At 43.2% G+C, this 22435-nt stretch overlaps 1 protein-coding gene across 2 annotated transcripts; it reads right to left on the bottom strand.

Annotated features, from left to right (window-relative positions):
• Positions 1-1318: 1318 nt before the first annotated feature.
• LOC21402145 (CCR4-NOT transcription complex subunit 3) lies at positions 1319-20273 on the bottom strand. Of its 2 annotated transcripts, none has more exons than XM_024163030.1 (15): positions 20131-20273; positions 19907-20038; positions 19514-19651; positions 19345-19395; positions 19112-19201; positions 18833-18979; positions 18553-18663; positions 6023-6739; positions 5446-5583; positions 5105-5267; positions 4297-4436; positions 2788-3069; positions 2535-2672; positions 1912-2105; positions 1319-1511 (listed from the first exon to the last, which is right to left on the bottom strand). In XM_024163030.1, exons 1-15 carry the CDS (start codon positions 20221-20223, stop codon positions 1445-1447), a joined length of 2601 nt encoding a protein of 866 aa, XP_024018798.1. In that variant the 5' UTR covers positions 20224-20273; the 3' UTR covers positions 1319-1444. The 2 variants fall into 2 exon arrangements, with proteins under 2 accessions (XP_024018798.1, XP_024018799.1); XM_024163031.1 differs by having other exon boundaries at positions 19514-19630.
• Between the last annotated feature and the right edge of the window lie 2162 nt (positions 20274-22435).

Genomic DNA, 22435 nt, shown 5'->3' with positions numbered 1-22435 from the left:
TGATGTATGGAAAATTCATGATTTACGAGTAGAACTTAAATATGTTATCTTATTCTCTTTTTAGTGACGCTCTGAATTTACCATGTAAATCCAAGATTTACAAATGAATATGTTGTATTTTGATGGTAAATCCTGAATTTACTTACGATAAACCTTAGATTTTTCGAGCATAATTAAAATATGTTTATCTTGTATTAGTAAAGTTAATATAATCTAATAACATATTTAGCCATAATAATAATCATTCTTATATCGCTTACTCCTTCAAATTTATAATTTGAGATCTCTGGCTACAGCAATCGGAAGAAAGAACGGCTAGCTATAAGAGAGAAGAGCAAACCCACAAACGACAAATAGAGAGAAGATGGAAAAAGAGATTTAAAGGGAAAGAGAAGAAAAACAAAAGAAAAAAAAGGATAAAATTGAAAAATTCAAAACATAACCTATTAATTTCTAGACATTGGTAAATTAATTATTTACTAAAATAAAATTTAAATTTAAGCTTATTTTCTACAAATTTCCTTATTTTAGTAAACAATTTATCAATAAAAATATTGCAAAATCATCCCTTTTTAGTTGTTAATAAGTTGTTGGGCATCTCAAGTCATTAATCTAATACTCTGTCTATTTTCTATAATTGAACTCATAATTCTAATTTTGTTACAATATTTTTTATCTCACAAAAAATTTAAATTTAAAAATTTCTTCTCTTATAAAATTTTCACGAATAAATCAAACTCACTAACTTAAACACTCGAACCAAATAGACTCTGAGTGTGTATCTGTTTGGAGCAAACCTGAGTCCGTTTGGTACCTAGATTCGTTCCCTGATTCGAATCATGGTTCGTGATTCGCTACAGTATTTTCTCTCACAAAAAATACACGTAAATTAAAAATAATTCTAATCACATAATTTAAATACATGAACCAAACGCCACCTTAATCTAACCAAAGCCGTATCCCATGATGTTACTCCAACTGGTATCCAATTGCCCATCCCCATTCCTTTTTTACCCCCACCACAAAGAAAATTTGAATTTTAAACTCTTTCAAAGAATTTAGGCAGAATTGCTAAAAACTAGCTTTGAAATTATGTAAGGCCCATTTAAAAGATGAGTTCAAACCAGGTGATTTGTACTAAAATTTAAAATTTTATGAGAAAAAACATTATAACAGAACCTTTTAAATTTAAACTTTTTTGTGAGAAAATATTGTTTGAACTAAAACTATGATAGTTTAAACCCTCTAACCACATAAGCACTTAATAGTAATGAAGAAAAACTGAATTGAATAACTTGACATTATTTTTAGGCTGGTAAATCCAGTCTTTTCGGATAGCCTAGTATAAGTAGAAAATAAACTAAAAATCCTATTCTAACTCTGACAGTAAAATAAATCATAATGGAAATAGAAAGCTGATAGGATTCAAACTGTCCTACACCATTTATACAATAAGTTCATCTTCAAGATAATTATACTCGAACGTAAACTCAGTCTTGATCCGCTGACACCTGTATACAAATATCCAAAGGGATTAGAAGATAACGTGTAATTTTAATTCAAAACAAGTGCTACTAGCAAACAAGCCAAATATGATAAATCATCAAGATGATATGCATGTCTTTGTAAGGGGTTGCGCTGGTGAACCCTGAGCTTTTTATTATTTGCAAGGACCCCAAAGTTTTGATCTGGGCATTTAGACTCTAAATTTGACAATCTTTGAAAATGACAATGAATTTTAAGTCCCGATTGCCAAATCCAAACACTGGAGTCCAAATTGCGAAACCATTAAGTTCAGGGAGCACTAGTGTAAAAATTAACCCATGTGTAAATATATGCTAAGATGTTTGTATATAAACATACTCCATTTCACATAAATATTAATAAGCACAAAAATCGAAGTATCCATACCATCCTTGGCCTTTCCCTATTCCTAGATCGTCATTGGCCACATGGAAATCGAAGTACACGTATGTCCCCTGTTCATATTCATCGGTGGCGACTTTCGGCTCCTCGTGCCGCTGAAACCAAGTGTTGTATTTTTTGTGGTATCTCCAAGACTGCTTCTTCAGCTCTTTTGCAGCCAAATATTGTTGATAAGTGTTCTGAAAATTTATTAAGAAAAAAGGGAACACAACATAAGGATATGCTTAAAATACCTGTAATGGAAATGATAAAGATTCAAGAGAGAGGAGATAGAACCGAAGATAGATAAACAGACCACTAGAGAGTTGAGAGGCCAAGAGAGCATAAATAGAGAATTACAGAGAGAACAAGAACTCAAGTGGAAGGAATTCGAAATCACAATATTCATTCATCAGTCAAGTCTTAATTGGAAGCAGTAGGCTACTTCGTAGAAAGATAAAATGTAGTAATAAGATAAACTCAACCTAATAACAAGATAAGTTTCAAGCCAACCTAAATTACCCTCTCCCTAAGAGATAAAATGCCATCTCAAATTGAAAACTAAACACTAAAGACAAAGCATATCCTAATCTTTATCATACTAATAATCAATACAGTAAGTTTGGTACCTGCTGATGATAAAAGGCAAAGAAGAGTGTGTCAATGCCATAAGGTGGTTCGAGACCTAGTCGTTCCCAAAATGCCGGATTGTTAACTATTGGTGCCTGTACTTGTGGGTAGCTAGGAGGAGTAATTGCGGGATGCCTCTGTAGAAAGGAAAAACATTGATACATGTTTCAAGTCGTACATGTGATAAACAGGGGATTAAAGTTAAAGTGTGTGTGTGTGTGTGTGTTTGTGTGTGTAATTGTGCATCCATACCGGAGTATAGTTCCTTGGGCGTTCGGAATCTTTGGGTTGTGGGAGCTTGTAATAAGCAGCATCAAGCATCTGCAAAGTGTACAATTGGTCATGCAGTCCCCCGGAGTTAACAGTTGATGACGCTGTAATATTGTCACCAATGGCACCCAGATCGGAGACACTTCTTCGGCCAATAACACCAAGGCTGCCAGAAGATTGATTGGCCTGTAATGGTTGCCCGGCAGAGGGATCAGTATCTCTTGATACTTGAGCTAGCTCTATTAATGAGCCTGAAACTCCGACCTGCGGAGACCAAGCCACCATGATCAACAGTTGCAGATTTGATGAACCACCTTTCTCAATGCCATACTCAAAAAAAAAAAAAAAAAAGAATGAAACCCCAACTCATAAATAGGCCCAGCATGTGTTTTCTAGGAACAAAATATTCTCATCTCCTAACTGGTATGCTGTTTGTAAAGAGTGCAGAAGAGGCAGATCTATTTTTTCTTTGCTCTGAGTTTGTGGGTTGTGGCTACAGTTGGTGAAAGCTGCCAGCTTCACTTGGTAATACCTTCTTCCCCAGTCTCCTTGATAATAGGGAAAGCTCAAACCTTTGGTAATGGCTGTAGAGGCCAACTTTGTTGAAGCGCTCAATTTTTGCTATATTTGTGTTAGGAACTTGAGATGGAAGACCTTTTGTGGTACAGAGTTCAGGTTGTGGAAAAACACCACACACGCACATAACATATAGGGAAATAGCATTTCAATTTTCATCTTCCTGTGCATTGTTATATCCTGTATCTGTTATAGATTATGAAGCTTTTTCTAGTTTGATTTCTACTTTCTAGAAGTGTTATAATTATCTATTTGCAAATACGTTTGATCATTCTAAGCAAAACAGTACATTTGATCATTCTAAGCAAAAAAGTACATTTGAGAAATGTTTGCATTGTAAGCCTTGTCTATGAAACTTTCAGAATATTTAATAATATTCTTTCTCCGATTCTCTCCTCTTTTTTCTATTTTTTAATAAGGGAAATATTTGTTAAGAAAAATAAAAAGACAGAAAGGTGTCTAACAAACCTGCAAAATACAAACTGAAAAAATAATAAAAGCAAAGAAAAGAAAAGAAAAAGAAAAGCAGCCTAAAAGAACTAAACAAAAGTAAAACCTTTCCACTTCGAGCCCTTAGTTTTTGAGTTTTTCTTCTCAGTCTCTCCTTTTTTTCTTTCCCTAATCACTACTTCACTTCTGGTTCTACCTCACCAGTTGTCATTTCCTTGTGCCTTTTGTTTTCAGCTTTTAATTTAATTCATATAATCCATACTTCAAGCCTTGCAAATTGCAAAACAAAATATCTAAACAGAAGAAAAAACAGTTAACCACCTGTACTAAATTCTGTTAAATTTTGTTTTTTATGTATCGCAGCCAATAATTGAACACCACAGACGAGCACATATAGAGACCACAGCAGTATCAATTATTAAAAAAGAGCATAGTCTGATAGAAAAGGTAATGAAGAAATCATACTGGAGAATCAATGGCATGTGGAGCTTTCAACTCATCCTCATTCATGGTATTCTTTCTGAGTCCAATAGTTGTAGGGTCAGCGGCTGAATCATCCGGTGAATTCTGTTGCTGCTGCTCATCGACTTTTGCATGACCAACTTCTGCAGCATACACGGGCAAATATTCAGTTGTTACGACATCATGCGAATCCAAATCAAACACCCACACGGTGCTCTGTCCATTAAAAATTATGTCCGAGCAATAAAATTAAGGCCAATCTGAAAATTTCATAAATAAAAAATTGGAGGCAAAACCCCCATATCTCAAACACTATTTAGCTTATCTAAATTTCATAAATTATGTCCGGGCCTTTCTGAGGCAAGGCGCAAGCCTCCGGCAGTTTGATGCATGAGCCCCTTTTCAACATCCTGATGCTCTTGTTCTGGGCGCCTCAAGGCAAGCCACATGAAAACATAAAACAGAAGGCTTGGTGGGGAGTGGGGAGTGGGTGTGGGGAAGAGGGATATCAAAACATAAAACAGAAGGCCATTTACAATTGCATTAAACAACTTCTGCACATGAAAGAAAAAGAAAAAAGAATACTGGTACTTTATATTTGATTCGCAGATCCTTTCAATACTTTCGATACATTATGGAAAATCCCCTTGCCAGATCACCCTCATCCCATTCCATAAAGAAGAGATAGAAATAGACCAATTTAAGTAAATAAATAAATAACAGTATCAACATCCTAAAAGCAGGGATTTTTCCCCCTTAAAAGCCAAAATGAAAAATGAGTAACCACTCATGGAAGGAAGATAAAGGGCACCAGATTCTTTTGCGCCAGTTGAAACCAATGCCGATTGATTAGACAATTGATGGACGGAACTTGTCTGCTGCGGCAAGGTGGAAGATGGAACAGTGCCAAGGCCTGACATCTGGACTCCAAGCCCAATACCAGCTTGAGAGACAGAAGCATTTTGAGAAATAAACTGCAAAGATAAGTTGAATGTCAACAAATCAAAGTGACTAAATCTAAGCCACACAAATGAAACACAAATGTTGCTTTTCATGCAATTATGATAATTTCATGTGTACTAAAGGGCAGAAAGAAGAGATATTTCTGAAGATCATGGATAGAATAAAGATGACTGGGAACAAGAGAAGAACCTGTTGCAATAGTGGATTTTGCTGCTGTCCAGAAAACTGCTTATGACCAAGAGGGTTATTGTGATGTGCTTGTTGTAGCCGCTGCATAAATTTCTCCCTCTGATCAGGTTCCGTTTCAGTTCTTCCACGAATCTGCCCCTGGAAATGTAATAACTTCATCAATCAAACAGCATTCTTTGTTGGTCCAATCCATAACTTCTAAGAGAAAAATCCTACTTTTTTGGTCAAGTGATAATATTGTTTATTGACAGAAGCACAGTAAACCACACTTAATAAGTCAAGACAAATAAATAAATAAACACTAGAGATAGTAGATGATGTTAAAGAGCATCTGAAGCAACCTTCCTCCTTAACAAGTGAATACCTTACACTGTTAATTAAACATACAATACTTATCATAAAAGATAAAGGAAAAAAAAATGAATCAAAGAACAAAGTTAAGTCCATTGCTGAGGTAAATTTTGAGGATAAATTGAAGGTGTATGCAACTAAAAAAATTCTATCTTCAAGTGAAATACATTGGCATATCAAGATTAAGGTCGGAATATTGGAGAGGAAACTATTCAGAGTAACATACCGCTTCACTTCCCAGCCTCCATGGCATGCCAGATACCATAGAAGGGGAAAGAACTCGTCCAGAAGAGGCCTCACTAACGTTACTAGAATCAAGCGAGCCAGTTCCATTGTTACTCTTAGCAACTTGAGGCAACATCGTCTTATTACTTGGAGGCAATACAAGAGACTGCACCATGCCACTACTCCCAAGTTTCTCATCCGCTCCCAAAATGTTTCTCTTTGCCATGTCGAATGAAGATGGAACAATGCCAAGGGCACTACTGCCAGGTACTACATTATTGGAACTAAGCGGGACACTAGGCAACGGTTGACTTGAGATTCCGCCTCTACCAATGCCTCTTACAAGTCCAGTATCTGAAAAAGACGGAGATGATCTAAGGCCGGGAAAGCTTCCTGGTTCTTCTTCCCTCATTGGAGTAGAAACATTTACAGAAGATGAAGAACTAGTAGCTCCAGTGCTCTCGGTGCCTCGGACAGAATTTGAACCCGATAGGATTGCAGAAGCAGTTGGAACAACAGATAAATTATGAGATGGAATATTTATGGGTGCGGAAGTTGCATGACTCGCAGCTGGAGTAATTGCAGTTGAAGAACCCATTACACTACTTTTGGAAGGTGGAGTTTTAGCAATTGTCTCAGGAATACTGTCCTGGGAAGTTGCATCTTCAACTGGTTCTCGGACAGAACTACTCTGTTGGTGAGGTGACGTTACAACGGTCTGGCAAAAAAATAAACAAATACATACAAAGATAAAAACACAGTTATTTACAACATTATCAAGTAAGATAAATCATGTCACAGACACGAAGTTGGAAAACCATGACCAAAAAAAGAAAGTTTCATATACGCTCCTTTAAGGTACGGCCAAATGACAAGAAAATACAAACCAACGCCTTCAAATGCATCCAACTATATCCTAATAAATTAAAAGCTTCATCACAAATGGTGTAAAACATACAGGCATTTGAGTTGCTGATGCTACTAAAGACGTCTTCAAGCCAAGAATTTGGTGGACAAAAAAAAACAAATCAAATCAAATTAGTTATCCAAATGGATTCCTTGTGAGTAGTGTACACATGTGTCAATGCATTTATACATATGGTACTCAAGTATAAGCCTGCAAAAGTTTGTTAGACCTCCAAGCCTCAGGTTTGTGTATGCCAGAAGAAGGAATAGGAATATGCAGGGGCAGAAGGGGGATTTAAGTAACATGGAGCCAAGGCAAGGGTAAGGGGCGAGTTGTTAGGATACGGTTATGGTTATGGGGCTGTGTGCCAGGGTAGGATTTGGGAAGTCCTAGCTGGGGCTAAGGAGAGGGTATCGAGAATTAAGTGAGAAGTGAGTCTGTGGAGGTTTGGAGGGGTCCTCGAATTCCCTTCTATCTTTTATTTCCGGCATTGTAATTGTTTTCCCTGTTATCATTTTCATCGTGATTCAATAAAAGGATCCAGGCCAATCTCCTGGTTAATTTCCAGATTCCTGTTATATTTCTTAGTATAATTGCTCGAAGGTGATAGTTCGACGGGAGTCCTAACAAGTTTGGTATCAGAGCACCGATCCATGGCCAACCAACCGGATCGATTCACGTTGATGGAGAGGAGGTTGAATGGGTTCTAGGATTCCTTGCAGTCTTTCGGGGATATGGTGAGCCCCGTCCCTCGCCTCCAAGGAGACGTAATTACCATGGGTGCACGCCTTGGAGAGGTCCAAGGGGAGATGGTTTCGATGGGAACTAAGATCGACGGGATCCAGGGCTCTATCGCTAGACTGGAAGAATTTTTGGTAAGGTAGGCACGCATCGACTAGTCACTGCCCAGACGGCAGCGTGGGGAATTTAATTCTCCAGTGCGGGGAAGAGATGACCAGACTCCTCCACGGAGGGAGGCAGTGCGACCCGCACGAGGCGAGTTCAGCCCGCCAAGGAGGGACCCGGCGAGAGGAAGGATGGGACATCCCTGCCACAGGTCACCGGAGAGAGTGCGAAATCGGGGGCGATCACCGCGGAAAGAAGCTGGAACTTCCGTTATTTCACGGGGAAGATCCTCATGGGTGGATTTTCAGGGCCGAACGCTACTTCTCCATCAACGAGGTGGATGACGACGAGAAAATTCTGGCTGCTTCCGTGTGCATGGAAGGAAGAGCCCTCAGCTGGTACTAGTGGTTGGATTCGCAGGAGCCTTTTGAGGAGTGGCGGGAGCTACGGGCAGCCATTTTTTTCTGGCACGGGATGGGGATCCGACCGAGAGGTTGATGGTGCTCCGTCAAGGGGGAACGGTGGCGGAGTATCGGGAACGGTTTGAAGCTCTGGCGGCGACGCTGAGCGATATTCCGGAGAAAGTATACAGAAGTGCCTTCCTTAACGGCTTGAGAGAAGACATCCGGGCAGAGGTAAAAATGCACAGATCGATTGGGCTGCCCGAAACTATGGATTTAGCCCAGCAAGTGGAAGACAGGCTGGAGGCTGTGGACCGGGAACGTAAGGGTCGGGCGGGTCGGAGCACCCAGGTAGATTTTTGGAATAAACCGGGTATTAATAATAGCCCTAGTTTCTCATAAATTCCAGAGGGCTCCCTTCGATCCCAAACTCCACGCGACACCCCCACGGCCCTGCAACACCGAGATGCACCCGGAGGGTCGGTGGGTGCGACGGCCACCGGCGGCACGTCCTTCCGGAGACTCTCTTACGAGGAAATACAACAGAAATGAGCACGTGGCCTCTGTTTCCGATGCGACGAAAAGTTTAGCCCGGGACACCGCTACAAACTCCGCCAGCTCCAGGTTCTTTTGGTCTCCGGGGAAAACTCCGACCGGGAAAGGGACACACCAGATGACTCGGCGGACGCGACCGCCGGACAGGAGGAGATTATTGAAGGTAAAGTTGATATGTCACTTAATTCCCTTAGGGGATTTGCCTCGGCGAAAACCATGAAGCTGCGAGGAACTATCGGCGACCGGGAAGTCGTCGTGTTGATTGATAGTGGGGCATCCCACAGTTTCATTTCTGCAGAATTGGTGCGAACACTGAGCTTACCAACAGATTTAACTGTACGACACAAAATTCAAGTGGGCAACGGCATGAATTTTCCCCAGAGCAGGGTGTGCCTAGGAGTTCGAGTGCTCATACAAGGGCACTGGGTGGTCGAGGATTTTTTTCCATTTGAATTGGGCAGCGCGGAGGTCGTTCTGGGTATCACATGGCTACGCACCTTAGGTGAGGTTCGAGTTGATTGGGCGAACTTTACCATGAAATTCCATCAGGAGGGGAGTTGGGTCCAATGGACGGGGGACCCATCCCTCAGCTATTCACCGGTAAGTTTTCGTTCCTTGACTCGTTGTTGTCAGGCGCGGGAGGTGGGGGTGCTCCTGCAATTAAACTTGGTAGGAGAGGGACCGCCAGACAGGGAAGCACACATCTTGCCTCCGGAGTTTGGGGGCCTTATCGAGGACTTTCGCCACGTCTTCGATACCCCAAGCGGGCTACCACCGCGTCGAGTACGGACCATTGGATAATCCTGCGAGAGGGAGCGACTCCCCCCAACGTTCGGCCTTACAGGTACCCTCAAATACAAAAGGGGGAGATAGAGAAATTGGTTTCGGACATGCTGGCTTCAGGCATCATAAGGCCTAGCAGCAGTCCCTACTCCAGCCTGGTCCTGTTGGTTAAGAAAAAGGATGGCTCTTGGCGATTTTGCGTGGACTACCGAGCCTTAAACCAGCTCACAGTCCCGGATAAATTTCCGATTCCGATCATCAACGAGCTGTTAGATGAGCTATATGGAGCCACGGTTTTCTCCAAATTGGACTTGAAAGCGGTTACCACCAGATACGTGTGCGGGAAGGCGACGTGGAAAAAACGGTGTTCCGCACTCACGAGGGGCATTACGAGTTTCTCGTTATGCCCTTTGGCCTCACAAACGCGCCGGCCACATTTCAATCGCTCATGAATTCGGTATTTCGCCCTTATCTCTGGAAGTTTGTACTCGTTTTTTTTTATGACATACTAGTTTACAGCAAGTCGTGGGAGGAGCATTGCAGACATTTGCGGCAGGTCCTCATGGTCTTGTAGCAGGAATCCTTATTTGCAAACTTCAAGAAGTGTGTTCGGCCAGAAGAGAGTGGAATACCTAGGCCATGTCATCTCCACTGAGGGTGTGTCTGCTGACCCATCCAAGGTCGAGGCCATGCTTTCGTGGCCTACTCCTTGGAACGTTAAGGAACTACGTGGATTTTTGGAACTCACGGGCTACTATAGGCGATTTGTGAAGGGGTACGGTACCATGGCCCGTCCCTTCACCAATTTGCTTAAAAAGGGGGCTTTCCTTTGGACCAACTTGGAGGACGCAGCTTTCCTCCAGTTGAAGGCAGCAATGACGGAATTACCCGTTTTGGTGATGCCAGACTTTACTAAACTATTTGTGGTAGAGACGGATGCCTCTGGTATGGGGGTAGGAGCGGTCTTAATGCAGGAAGGCCGACCCCTAGCGTACTTTAGTAAGGAGCTATCGGCCACATCCCGGCTGTCGTCCGTATACGAGCGCGAGCTCCTGGCCATCGTGCTCGCTATGCAGAAGTGGAGACATTACCTACTGGGGCGACACTTTGTTGTGCGTTCCGACCAACAAAGCCTAAGGTTTCTACTTGACTAGCGGATTCTTCCTCCAGAGCAACTTCGTTTAGTGGCCAAACTGCTCGGATACGATTTTGAAGTTCAATATAAAAAGGGTACGGCAAACAGGGCCGCCGATGCCTTATCGAGACGAGGAACCGCATCAGACGTCTCTCTGGCTGCCTTGTCTCTTCCCCATCATTTTGACATCGAATGCCTAAAAAAGGAGCAGCAGGCAGACCAGTATTGCGGCCGGCTTATCTCTGCCGTGCGGCATGATCAGCCCCTGCGTGAAGGATTTGGGCTTCGCCAGGGTTTGCTCTACTTCTGGGACCGCGTCGTTATTCCCCCCTCGTCGGACTGGATCACGCGGGTGTTGCATGATTTCCACGACTCGGTGGTGGGGGGGCACTCGGGGTTCTTGCGGACATACAAAAGGATATGTTAGACCTCCAAGCCTCAGGTTTGTGTATGCCAGAAGAAGGAATAGGAATATGTAGGGGCAGAAGGGGGATTTAAGTAACATGGAGCCAAGGCAAGGGTAAGGGGCGAGTTGTTAGGATACGGTTATGGTTATGGGGCTGTGTGCCAGGGTAGGATTGGGAAGGAAGTTAGTTAGAGGGTGGAAATAAGTAGTCCTAGCGGGGGCTAAGGAGAGGGCATCGAGAATTAAGTGAGAGTGAGTCTGTGGAGGTTTGGAGGGGTCCTCGAATTCCCTTCTATCTTTTATTTCCGGCATTGTAATTGTTTTCCCTGTTATCATTTTCATCGTGGTTCAATAAAAGGATCCAGGCCAATCTTCTGGTTAATTTCCAGATTCCTGTTATATTTCTTAGTATAATTGCTCTAAGGTGATAGTTCGATGGGAGTCCTAACAAGTTTGGTATTAGAGCACCGATCCATGGCCAACCAACCGGATCGATTCACGTTGATGGAGAGGAGGTTGAATGGGTTCCAGGATTCCTTGCAGTCCTTCGGGGATATGGTGAGCCCCGTCCCTCGCCTCCAAGGAGACGTGGTTACCATGGGTGCGCGCCTTGGAGAGGTCCAAGGGGAGATGGTGGGTACTAAGATCGACGGGATCCAGGGCTCTATTGCCAGACTGGAAGAATTTTTGGTAAGGCAGGCACGCATCGACCAGTCACCGCCCAGACGGCAGCGTGGGGAATTTAATTCTCTAGTGCAGGGAAGAGATGACCAGACTCCTCCACGGAGGGAGGCAGTGCGACCCGCACGAGGCGAGTTCAGCCCGCCAAGGAGGGACCCGGCGAGAGGAAGGATGGGACATCCCCGCCACAAGTCACCGGAGAGAGTGCGAAATTGGGGCAATCACCGCAGAAAGAAGCTCAAACTTCTGTTATTTCACGGGGAAGATCCTCATGGGTGGATCTTCAGGGCCGAACGCTACTTCTCCGTCAACGAGGTGGATGACGACGAGAAAATTCTGGCTGCTTCCGTGTGCATGGAAGGAAGAGCCCTCAGCTGGTACCAGTGGTTGGATTCGCAGGAGCCTTTTAAGGAGTGGCGGGAGCTACGGGCAGCCATCTTGTAGCAGTTCAGTCTGTCACGGGATGGGGATCCCACCGAGAGGTTGATGGCGCTTCGCCAAGGGGGAACGGTGGCGGAGTATCGGGAAAGGTTTGAAGCTCTGGCGGCGACGCTGAGCGATATTCCGGAGAAGGTATACAGAAGTGCCTTCCTCAACGGCTTGAGAGAAGACATCCGAGCAGAGGTAAAAATGCACAGACCGATTGGGCTGCCCGAAACTATGGATTTAGCCCAGCAAGTGGAAGACAGGCTGGAGGCTGTGGACCGGGTACGTAAGGGGCGGGCGGGTCGGAGCACCCGGGTAGATTTTTGGAATAAACCGGGTATTAATAATAGCCCTAGTTTCTCAGACATTCCAGAGGGCTCCCTTCGATCCCAAACACCACGCGACACCCCCACGGCCCTGCGACACCGAGATGCACCCGGAAGGTCGGTGGGTGCGACGGCTACCGGCGGCACGTCCTTCCGGAGACTCTCGTACGAGGAAATACAACAGAAAAGAGCACGTGGCCTCTGTTTCCGATGCGACGAAAAGTTTAGCCCGGGACACCGCTGCAAACTCCGCCAGCTCCAGGTTCTTTTGGTCTCCGGGGAAGACTCCGACCGGGAAGGGGACTCACCGGATGACTCGGCGGACGCGACCGCCGAACAGTAGGAGATTATTGAAGGTAAAGTTGATCTGTCACTTAATTCCCTTAGGGGATTTGCCTCTGCAAAAACCATGAAGCTGCGAGGAACTATCGGCGACCGGGAAGTCGTCGTGTTGATTGATAGTGGGGCATCCCACAGTTTCAGTTCTACAGAATTGGTGCGAACACTGAGCTTACCAACAGATTTAACTGTACGACACAAAATTCAAGTGGGCAACGGCATGAATTTTCCCCAGAGCGGGGTGTGCTGAGGAGTTCGATTGCTCATACAAGGGCACTGGGTGGTCAAGGATTTTTTTCCATTTGAATTGGGCAGCGCAAAGTTCGTTCTGGCTATCACATGGCTACGCACCTTAGGTGAGGTTCGAGTTGATTGGGCGAACTTTACCATGAAATTCCATCAGGAGGGGAGTTGGGTCCAATGGACGGGGGACCCATCCCTCAGCTATTCACCGGTAAGTTTTCGTTCCTTGACTCGTTGTCAGGCACAGGAGGTGGGGGTACTCCTGGAATTAAACTCGGTAGGAGAGGGACCGCCGGACAGGGAAGCACACATCTTGCCTCCGGAGTTTGGGGGCCTTATCGAGGACTTCCGCCACGTCTTTGATACCCCAAGCGGGCTACCACCGCGTCGAGTACAGGACCATTGGATAATCCTGCGAGAGGGAGCGACTCCCCCCAACGTTCGGCCTTACAGGTACCCTCAAATACAAAAGGGGGAGATAGAGAAATTGGTTTTGGACATGCTGGCTTCAGGCATCATAAGGCCTAGCAGCAGTCCCTACGCCAGCCCGGTCCTGTTGGTTAAGAAAAAAGATGGCTCTTGGCGATTTTGCGTGGACTACCGAGCCTTAAACCAGCTCACAGTCCCGGATAAATTTCTGATTCCGATCATCGACGAGCTGTTGGATGAGCTACATGGAGCCACGGTTTTCTCCAAATTGGACTTGAAAGCCGGTTACCACCAGATACGTGTGCGGGAAGGCGACGTGAAAAAAACGGCGTTCCGCACTCACGAGGGGCATTACGAGTTTCTCGTTATGCCCTTTGGCCTCACAAACGTGCTGGCCACATTTCAATCGCTCATGAATTCGGTATTTCGCCCTTATCTACGGAAGTTTGTACTTGTTTTTTTTTATGACATATTAGTTTAGCAGGAATCCTTATTTGCAAACTTTAAGAAGTGTGTGTTCGGCTAGAAGAGAGTGGAATACCTAGGCCATGTCATCTCCGCTGAGGGTGTGTCTGCCGACCCATCCAAAGTCGAGGCCATCCTTTCATGGCCTACTCCTCGGAGCGTTAAGGAACTGCAGGGATTTTTGGGACTCACGGGCTACTATAGGCGATTTGTGAAGGGGTACGGTACCCTAGCCCGTCCCCTCACCAATTTGCTTAAAAAGGGGATTTTCCTTTGGACCAACTTGGAGGACGCAGCTTTCCTATAGTTGAAGACAGCAATGACCTAATTACCCGTTTTGGTCATGCCAGACTTTACTAAACCATTTGTGGTAGAGACGGATGGCTCTGGTATGGGGGTAGGAGCGGTCTTAATGCAGGAAGGCCGACCCCTGGCCTACTTTAGTCAGGAGCTATCGGCCACATCCCGGCTGTCGTCTGTATACGAGCGCGAGCTCCTGGCCATCGTGCTCGCTGTGCAGAAGTGGAGACATTACCTACTGGGGTGAAACTTTGTCATGCGTTCCGACCAACAAAGCCTAAGGTTTCTACTTGACCCGCGGATTCTTCCTCCAGAGCAACTTCGTTTAGTGGCCAAACTACTCAGATATGATTTTGAAGTTCAATATAAAAAGGGTACGGCAAACAGAGCCGCCGATGCCTTATCGAGACGAGGAACCGCAGCAGACGTCTCTCTGGCTGCCTTGTCTATTCCCCATCATTTTGACATCGAAGGCCTAAAAAAGGAGCAGCAGGCATACCAGTATTGCGGCCGGCTTATCTCTGCATTGCGAAATGATCAGCCCCTGCGCGAAGGATTTGGACTTCGCCAGGGCTTGCTCTACTTCCGGGACCGTGTCATTATTCCCCCCTCGTCGGTCTGGATCATGCGGGTGTTGCATGATTTCCACGAGTCGGTGGTGGGGGGGCACTCGGGGTTCTTGCGGACATACAAAAGGATAGCATCTGTTTTTTTTCTGGAAAGGGATGAAGAAGGCCATAAAAGAGTATGTGGACAAATGTGAGACGTGCCAACACTCAAAGACAGAAGCTTTGTCACCTGCAGGGTTGTTACAGCCGCTGCCTGTCCCAGCTCGGATTTGGGAGGATGTGTCGATGGACTTCATCGGCGGCCTCCCAAAATCACGGGGAATGGATACCATTTTAGTTGTTGTCTATCACTTATCCAAATATGCACATTTCAGCCCCTTGGCGCACCCATACACGGCTATCCAAGAGCTGGCCTGTTCATTCGCGAGATCGTCCGTTTACATGGTTTTCCCCGTTCCATCGTGAGTGACCGGGACTCCACCTTTATGAGTCATTTCTGGCGTGAGATGTTCAGGCTACAGGGCACACGGCTGCACCCGAGCACAGCCTATCATCCCCAAACGGATGGCCAGACGGAAGTTACAAATCGTTGTTTGGAAATGTACCTTCGATGCTTCGCCTGCGACAAACCGCGGCAATGGCTATCTTTTTTACCGTGGGCAGAGTATTGGTTTAATACAACGTATAACGCTTCCACCAAATACTCTCCTTTTCAGGTCGTGTACGGCCGCTCTCCTCCCCCCTGTATCGTTTTCCCGAGGGTTCAACGGTAGTTAATGAGGTTGAGGTTCAGCTCCAGCAGCGAAATCACATGCTGGACACCCTCAAGGAACACCTACTCTTAGCACAGCAACGCATGAAGCACTTTGCCGACCAACACCGTCGAGAGATCAGTTTCGCCCCGGGGGACTTGGTTTTACTCAAACTGCGGCCCTATGTCATGAAGTCTATGGCAAGGAAGCTCAACGAAAAACTGAGCCCACGTTTTTACGGGCCTTTCACGGTTTTGGCTAAGATTGGCCAGGTCGCATACCACCTTATATTGCCGGATAGCTCCAAGATCCACCCGGTCTTCCACGTCTCTCAGCTCAAGGCTTTTAAGGGACAACATTTCACTGGTTTGGCCCTACCAGAACAGTTGATTGATGAGCTTGAGCTCCTAGTCCAGCTGGCCTCAATCTTGGATTCTCGTACCGTGGCTGTTGGGGGACGTTAGGTACAAGAGGTGCTGGTGCAATGGAAGGGGTTACCACCGGCAGATGCAACTTGGGAGCCGTCAGTAACCGTTGCAGAACAGTTCCCGGACTTCGACCTTGGGGACAAGCTCGAGCTTGAGAAGGGGGGTAATGTTAGACCTCCAAGCCTCAGGTTTGTGTATGCCAGAAGAAGGAATGGGAATATGCAGGGGCAGAAGGGGGATTTAAGTAACATGGAGCCAAGGCAAGGGTAAGGGGCGAGTTGTTAGGATACGGTTATGGTTATGGGGCTGTGTGCCAGGGTAGGATTGGGAAGGAAGTTAGTTAGAGGGTGGAAATAAGTAGTCCTAGCGGGGGCTAAGGAGAGGGGATCGAGAATTAAGTGAGTGAGTCTGTGGAGGTTTGGAGGGGTCCTCGAATTCCCTTCTATCTTTTATTTCCGGCATTGTAATTGTTTTCCCTGTTATCATTTTCATCGTGATTCAATAAAAGGATCCAGGCCAATCTCCTGGTTAATTTCCAGATTCCTGTTATATTTCTTAGTATAATTGCTCTAAGGTGACAGTTCAACGGGAGTCCTAACAGGATAGCAGCCGTTTTTTTCTGGAAAGGGATGAAGAAGGCCATAAAAGTGTATGTAGACAAATGTGAGACGTGCCAACACTCAAAGACGGAAGCTTTGTCGCCTGCAGGGTTGTTACAGCCGCTGCCTGTCCCAGCTCGGATTTGGGAGGATGTGTCGATGGACTTCATCGGCGGCCTCCCAAAATCACGGGGAATGGATACCATTTCAGTTGTTGTCGATCGCTTATCCAAATATGCACATTTCAGCCCCTTGGCGCACCCATACACGGCTGTCCAGGTGGCTGGCCTGTTCATTCGCGAGATCGTCCGTTTACATGGTTTTCCCCGTTCCATCGTTAGTGACCGGGACTCCACCTTTATGAGTCATTTCTGGCGTGAGATGTTCAGGCTACAGGGCACACGGCTGCACCCGAGCACAGCCTATCATCCCCAAACGGATGGCCAGACGAAAGTTACAAATCGTTGTTTGGAAACGTACCTTTGATGCTTCGCCTGCGACAAACCGCGGCAATGGCTATCTTTTTTACCGTGGGCAGAGTATTGGTTTAATACAACGTATAACGCTTCCACCAAATACTCTCCTTTTCAGGTCATGTACGGCCGCTCTCCTCCCCCCTGTATCGTTTTCCCGAGGGTTCAACGGTAGTTAATGAGGTTGAGGTTCAGCTCCAGCAGCGAAATCACATGCTGGACACCCTCAAGGAACACCTACTCTTAGCACAGCAACGCATGAAGCACTTTGCCGACCAACACCGTCGAGAGATCAGTTTCGCCCCTGGGGACTTGGTTTTACTCAAACTGCGGCCCTATGTCATGAAGTCTATGGCAAGGAAGCTCAGAGAAAAATTGAGCCCACGTTTTTATGGGCCTTTCACGGTTTTGGCTAAGATTGGCCAGGTCGCATACCACCTTAAATTGGCGGACAGCTCCAAGATCCACCCGGTCTTCCACGTCTCTCAACTCAAGGCTTTTAAGGGACAACATTTCACTGGTTTGGCCCTACCGGAACAGTTGACTGATGAGCTTGAGCTCCTAGTCCAGCCGGCCTCAATCTTGGATTCTCGTACCGTGGCTGTTGGGGGACGTCAGGTACAAGAGGTGCTGGTGCAATGGAAGGGGTTACCACCGGCAGATGCAACTTGGGAGCCGTCAGTAACCGTTGCAAAACAGTTCCCGGACTTCGACCTTGGGGACAAGCTCGAGCTTGAGAAGGGGGGTAATGTTAGACCTCCAAGCCTCAGGTTTGTGTATGCCAGAAGAAGGAATAGGAATATGCAGGGGCAGAAGGGGGATTTAAGTAACATGGAGCCAAGGCAAGGGTAAGGGGCGAGTTGTTAGGATACGGTTATGGTTATGGGGCTGTGTGCCAGGGTAGGATTTAGGAAGGAAGTTAGTTAGGGGGTGGAAATAAGTAGTCCTAGCGGGGGCTAAGGAGAGGGTATCGAGAATTAAGTGAGAAATGAGTCTGTGGAGGTTTGGAGGGGTCCTCGAATTCCCTTCTATCTTTTATTTCCGGCATTGTAATTGTTTTTCCTGTTATCATTTTCATCGTTATTCAATAAAAGGATCCATGCCAATCTCCTGGTTAATTTCTAGATTCCTGTTATATTTCTTAGTATAATTGCTCTAAGGTGATAGTTCGACGGGAGTCCTAACAAAGTTATGGCTATCAAGCTTGGATAAGACTAATGAAATGCTTTATGCGCGAGTGACAAGGGTCCATATCTACATAGTACAAGCTTGTCAGTCGCACCATGCCTGGACACAGGCATCAAATAATTGTCCATAAATAAATTACTCAACTCGGTATTTCAAAGAAAGCAACTCTGCAGCTTGTATCCAAATACAGACAAACCAAGTTGGCCGCAAAAGACATTTTCCAATTTCTGCATGCTACATACATTCTCAATTTCCAAAGAAAACCTTAAAAAGGTTTTACCTTAACAAGACCCGGAGGCCCAATTGAAACAAGATCTTCAAGTGTCTCCACCTTGTCCAATGGTAATGAACTGTAAAGCTCATCAACGTCACTGAACTCGTCAAAATCCTCCTAAGGGAAAATTTGAAAACAAAACATTAGAATTCTAATACATGTTAGAAGATGAACTAAAAGTCTCCAGCCAAAAAAACATATGTCAAACCAAAACAGAAATACGACACGTTTTCCATGATAACTGTTGAAAGTTTACATCAAGTTTAATAAAAAATCACCAACAAACCTGGTTACGTTCAACATAGTCGTCCAAGAAGTCTTTAACATCATTGACCTGCTCAGGACTCAATTCATCATTATCTAAAAGCCTCAAGATCAGTTCTAACTTCATTATATGAGCCTTATGTCGAGCAATAGATGTCTCCAAATGCACCTGGCATCCATAAACCCGAGAAAAATAAATAAATAAATAAATAAATAATGACCACAAACAGGTCAGAAGTATGCAATCCATCGACCTTTTAAGATCTGATTTTCTATTAAGTTTTGTCAGTCTAATCAGTACCAGTCTAGGCGGTCTTGTTTTTCCTTTCTTAACCGATAGTCCCTCGAGCTCAGCTTCAAAGTTGTCAATCTGAGATTCCAACTCCCCAACCTACTTTAAGGAAATTAATTCATAAAAGAAAAGAAAGCCAAATTATTAATTCATGTTACTCAAGTAGATTATAAAGGAAATGTTATGACACAGGAATAATCACAACTGCCCAAAAAAAAAAAAAAAAAATCTTTCATGCTAACCACGTTGTTCAACCAATCCCTTGTCTCAGATTTAGCCTTCTCTTTCGGATCCTGTAAGAAAAATTATTAACAAATAAATGAGTAGAGGGATAATGAAGTATACACACACACACACACACACATAAAGAAGAAGTTCATAGATAGTGAGTGGTAAGGGACTACTACTGACAGTTTTAGGTTGTTGGCCCAAGCCTTCTTTAGAGAATGCCTTTGTTTTAGTCTCCTTTTCACATACTTTAAACCTTTCCATCTCGCGCTCGATGAGCTTCCGAGCATCGACCAGGGCCTGCTCATAAGAGGCACTAACCTACGTCAACAAACAAACAAACAACAAAACACAAACAAAACATACATTAATCAAACACCTTAATTAAAGAAGAATGTCACTAATACCTTAATATTATGCAATGCAATTAACTTGCCCCCAATCCATTCCATCCATTACAATTGTATGTATAAGTATAACCTCCAATCTATATCTAATTATCTATATCATATCCATATTCTATGTTTGTCAAATTGAAAGAAAACATGAAAGTAGAGTAGAGAGAGAGAACCGAACCTTCTTGTCCTTGATCTCGCTGGACTGAATCCAAGTCTTGATCTGATCGCGATATCGTTGAAGCTTCTTGATCTCCTTCTTCAAGTCGGCCTCGAATTTCTCCTTCTGATTCGCATTGTCCGTATCGTAAACCTAAAAAACCAACAAGAATACCAACATTAATAATTATAATGAAAAGAAAATTTGATTTTCCCAGAAACCAAACAGAAGAAAGAGAAAGCAACCTTTTTCCAGATGCTGTCGAAGACCTCGACGCCTTCTTGAACCTTCTTCAGAACCCTGTCTATCTCCCCCTGTAACTTTCTACTCGCCCCCATTTTTCTTCACAACACGAACAAACAACCAACCCAACAAACGTCTCTCTTTTTCTCCCTCTCTCTTGAATTAGGGCTATTTATATACATACATATATATATATATATATATAATAAATATTTTCCTTCGGTTTTTCTTTTTTTTAGTTGCCCTTGGGTTTTTCTTCAAGATAAGTATATATGAGTTGTTCTTTTGGAGTGTAATTTGAGTATAGTTTTTGAATTGAATTTAAGTTATAACTTAAGTTAAAGTTGTAACTTGAATAAAGTTGAGTAAAGTTGAATAAAGTTGAAACTTAAAAGAACGTGAACTTGAATAAAGTTGAAACTCGAGTTATCTTTTTTTGAGTTTTTTAGACAAAAGAACATGCCCATAATGATTTACATTGTTATAATTTATGTATTAATTATAAATTTGAGTTTAAAAAATACTCATAAATATAATGTTATTTATTATGTCAAATCTTTTATATAATTATATAATTATTATAATTATTATATTTTTTAATTATTTTAAAAATAAAAGTTTACCTTAACAATTTTTAAATCTTAATAATTATAAGAATAAGTAGATTTAGCATTTTAATAGCATTATATACTAGACTAAAAATGAAAATAACATACCATATTATATTTTTTTATGCTAAATTACAATTGACATTAACATTTACATTTGAGATGATCTTATGCCTTGAATTTTAGGGTCATTTTGATTTCCAAATTTTAAAAATTTTAAATTATTCAAACGTAACCTCTTTTATTATAATTTTTATTAAAATAAATAGAAAAAGAGAGTAATGCAGTTACGTGATCTTTATGTTTGAATTTTTGTTTAAAACAAACAGATAAAAGCTTTATTTTTTCACTTTTTTCCTTGTTGAGATTTTATATCCTTTTAATAATCACATGGTAATTAAAACTTAACACGCGGATTACTCCCTATGTGCATTGCACGTGGAGTTCAACTAGTAATAATAATAAGGATTAATTACAAAAATTCCCTATAAACTATGACCTTTGTAACACTTTACCTTCTGATCTTTAAAAAGTAACATCCGTTCCTTATGAAGAATAAAACGTTAACAAAAACGCTCCTTCTAGTATTTTTAATGGAAATGACACTTGTCACTCATATAATGGATGTTGTTAAATACTCTAGGGTAGCATGAACATAAAAGACTGAGGCAGCGAGTTGTGGAGAACCAAAGGAAAAAAAAATTACAATTAGCTCAAGAGAGAAAGTACACTGGAGGGGTGGCAATACAAAACACATGACACAACACAAATTCAGTACGAATATGAAGACATGATTAACATGAAATTAACTCGATTTATTAATTTTTCATTTAAAATAATATACAAATGTAGACAAAATTATTTGGATTAACTACAAAAATTACCCCTAAACTATACCCCTCGTAATACTTTACAAATGATCTTTAAAACATAACATTTGGTCTCCCTAAATAATGAAATTTTAATGAAAAACCACCGTCATTAGGCTTTTTAAACATAAGTTGACATTTAATTTTACTATGGGGTATTTTAGGAGCTCCATGGTTTAAAATTTAGTTTAAATTAAATTTAAACTTTTAATTATGATACATCCATTATTGATAGAATGTAATTTAAATATTTTATGTATCTTTTTTTGGTGAACTAAAAAATTTATAAGTTTTTTTTTTCAATATATAAATTAGTTGAAATTCAAATTAAATTTTAAACCATATAATTACTAAAATAACCTTAACAGAGTAAATTAGATGTCAATTTCGATTAAAAACCTAACAGATGGGGCTTTTTTGTTAACATTTCATTATTCAAGAGAAACATTGGGGGTTCGCGATTTAGGGTTTGGGGTTCACGATTTGGGGTTTGGGGTTTTACAGTTTAGGGTATGGGGTACGGGGTTTAGGGTTCGGGGCTCGGGGTCTGGGTTTAGGGTTTGGGGTTTGGAATTCAGGCATCGGTGTTCGGGGCCTGGGTTTAGACTTTAAGGGTTTAAGGGTTAAGGGTTTGGGGTTTCATTGTTTAGGGTTTTAAGTTTGAGGTTCGAAGTTTGCAGTTCGGGGTTAGGGGCTAGGGGTCTGGATTTAGGGTTTTAGGTTTAGGGTTTTAGGGTTTAGGGTTTAGGGTTTGGGGTTTGGGGTTTGGGGTTTGGGGTTTGGGGTTTGGGGTTTGGGGTTTGGGGTTTGGGGTTTGGGGTTTGGGGTTT

Source organism: Morus notabilis, unplaced genomic scaffold, assembly GCF_000414095.1.
Source record: "Morus notabilis unplaced genomic scaffold, ASM41409v2 Scaffold666, whole genome shotgun sequence".
Classification (NCBI taxonomy): domain Eukaryota; kingdom Viridiplantae; phylum Streptophyta; class Magnoliopsida; order Rosales; family Moraceae; genus Morus; species Morus notabilis.
This window is presented reverse-complemented; position numbering and strand designations above follow the sequence as displayed.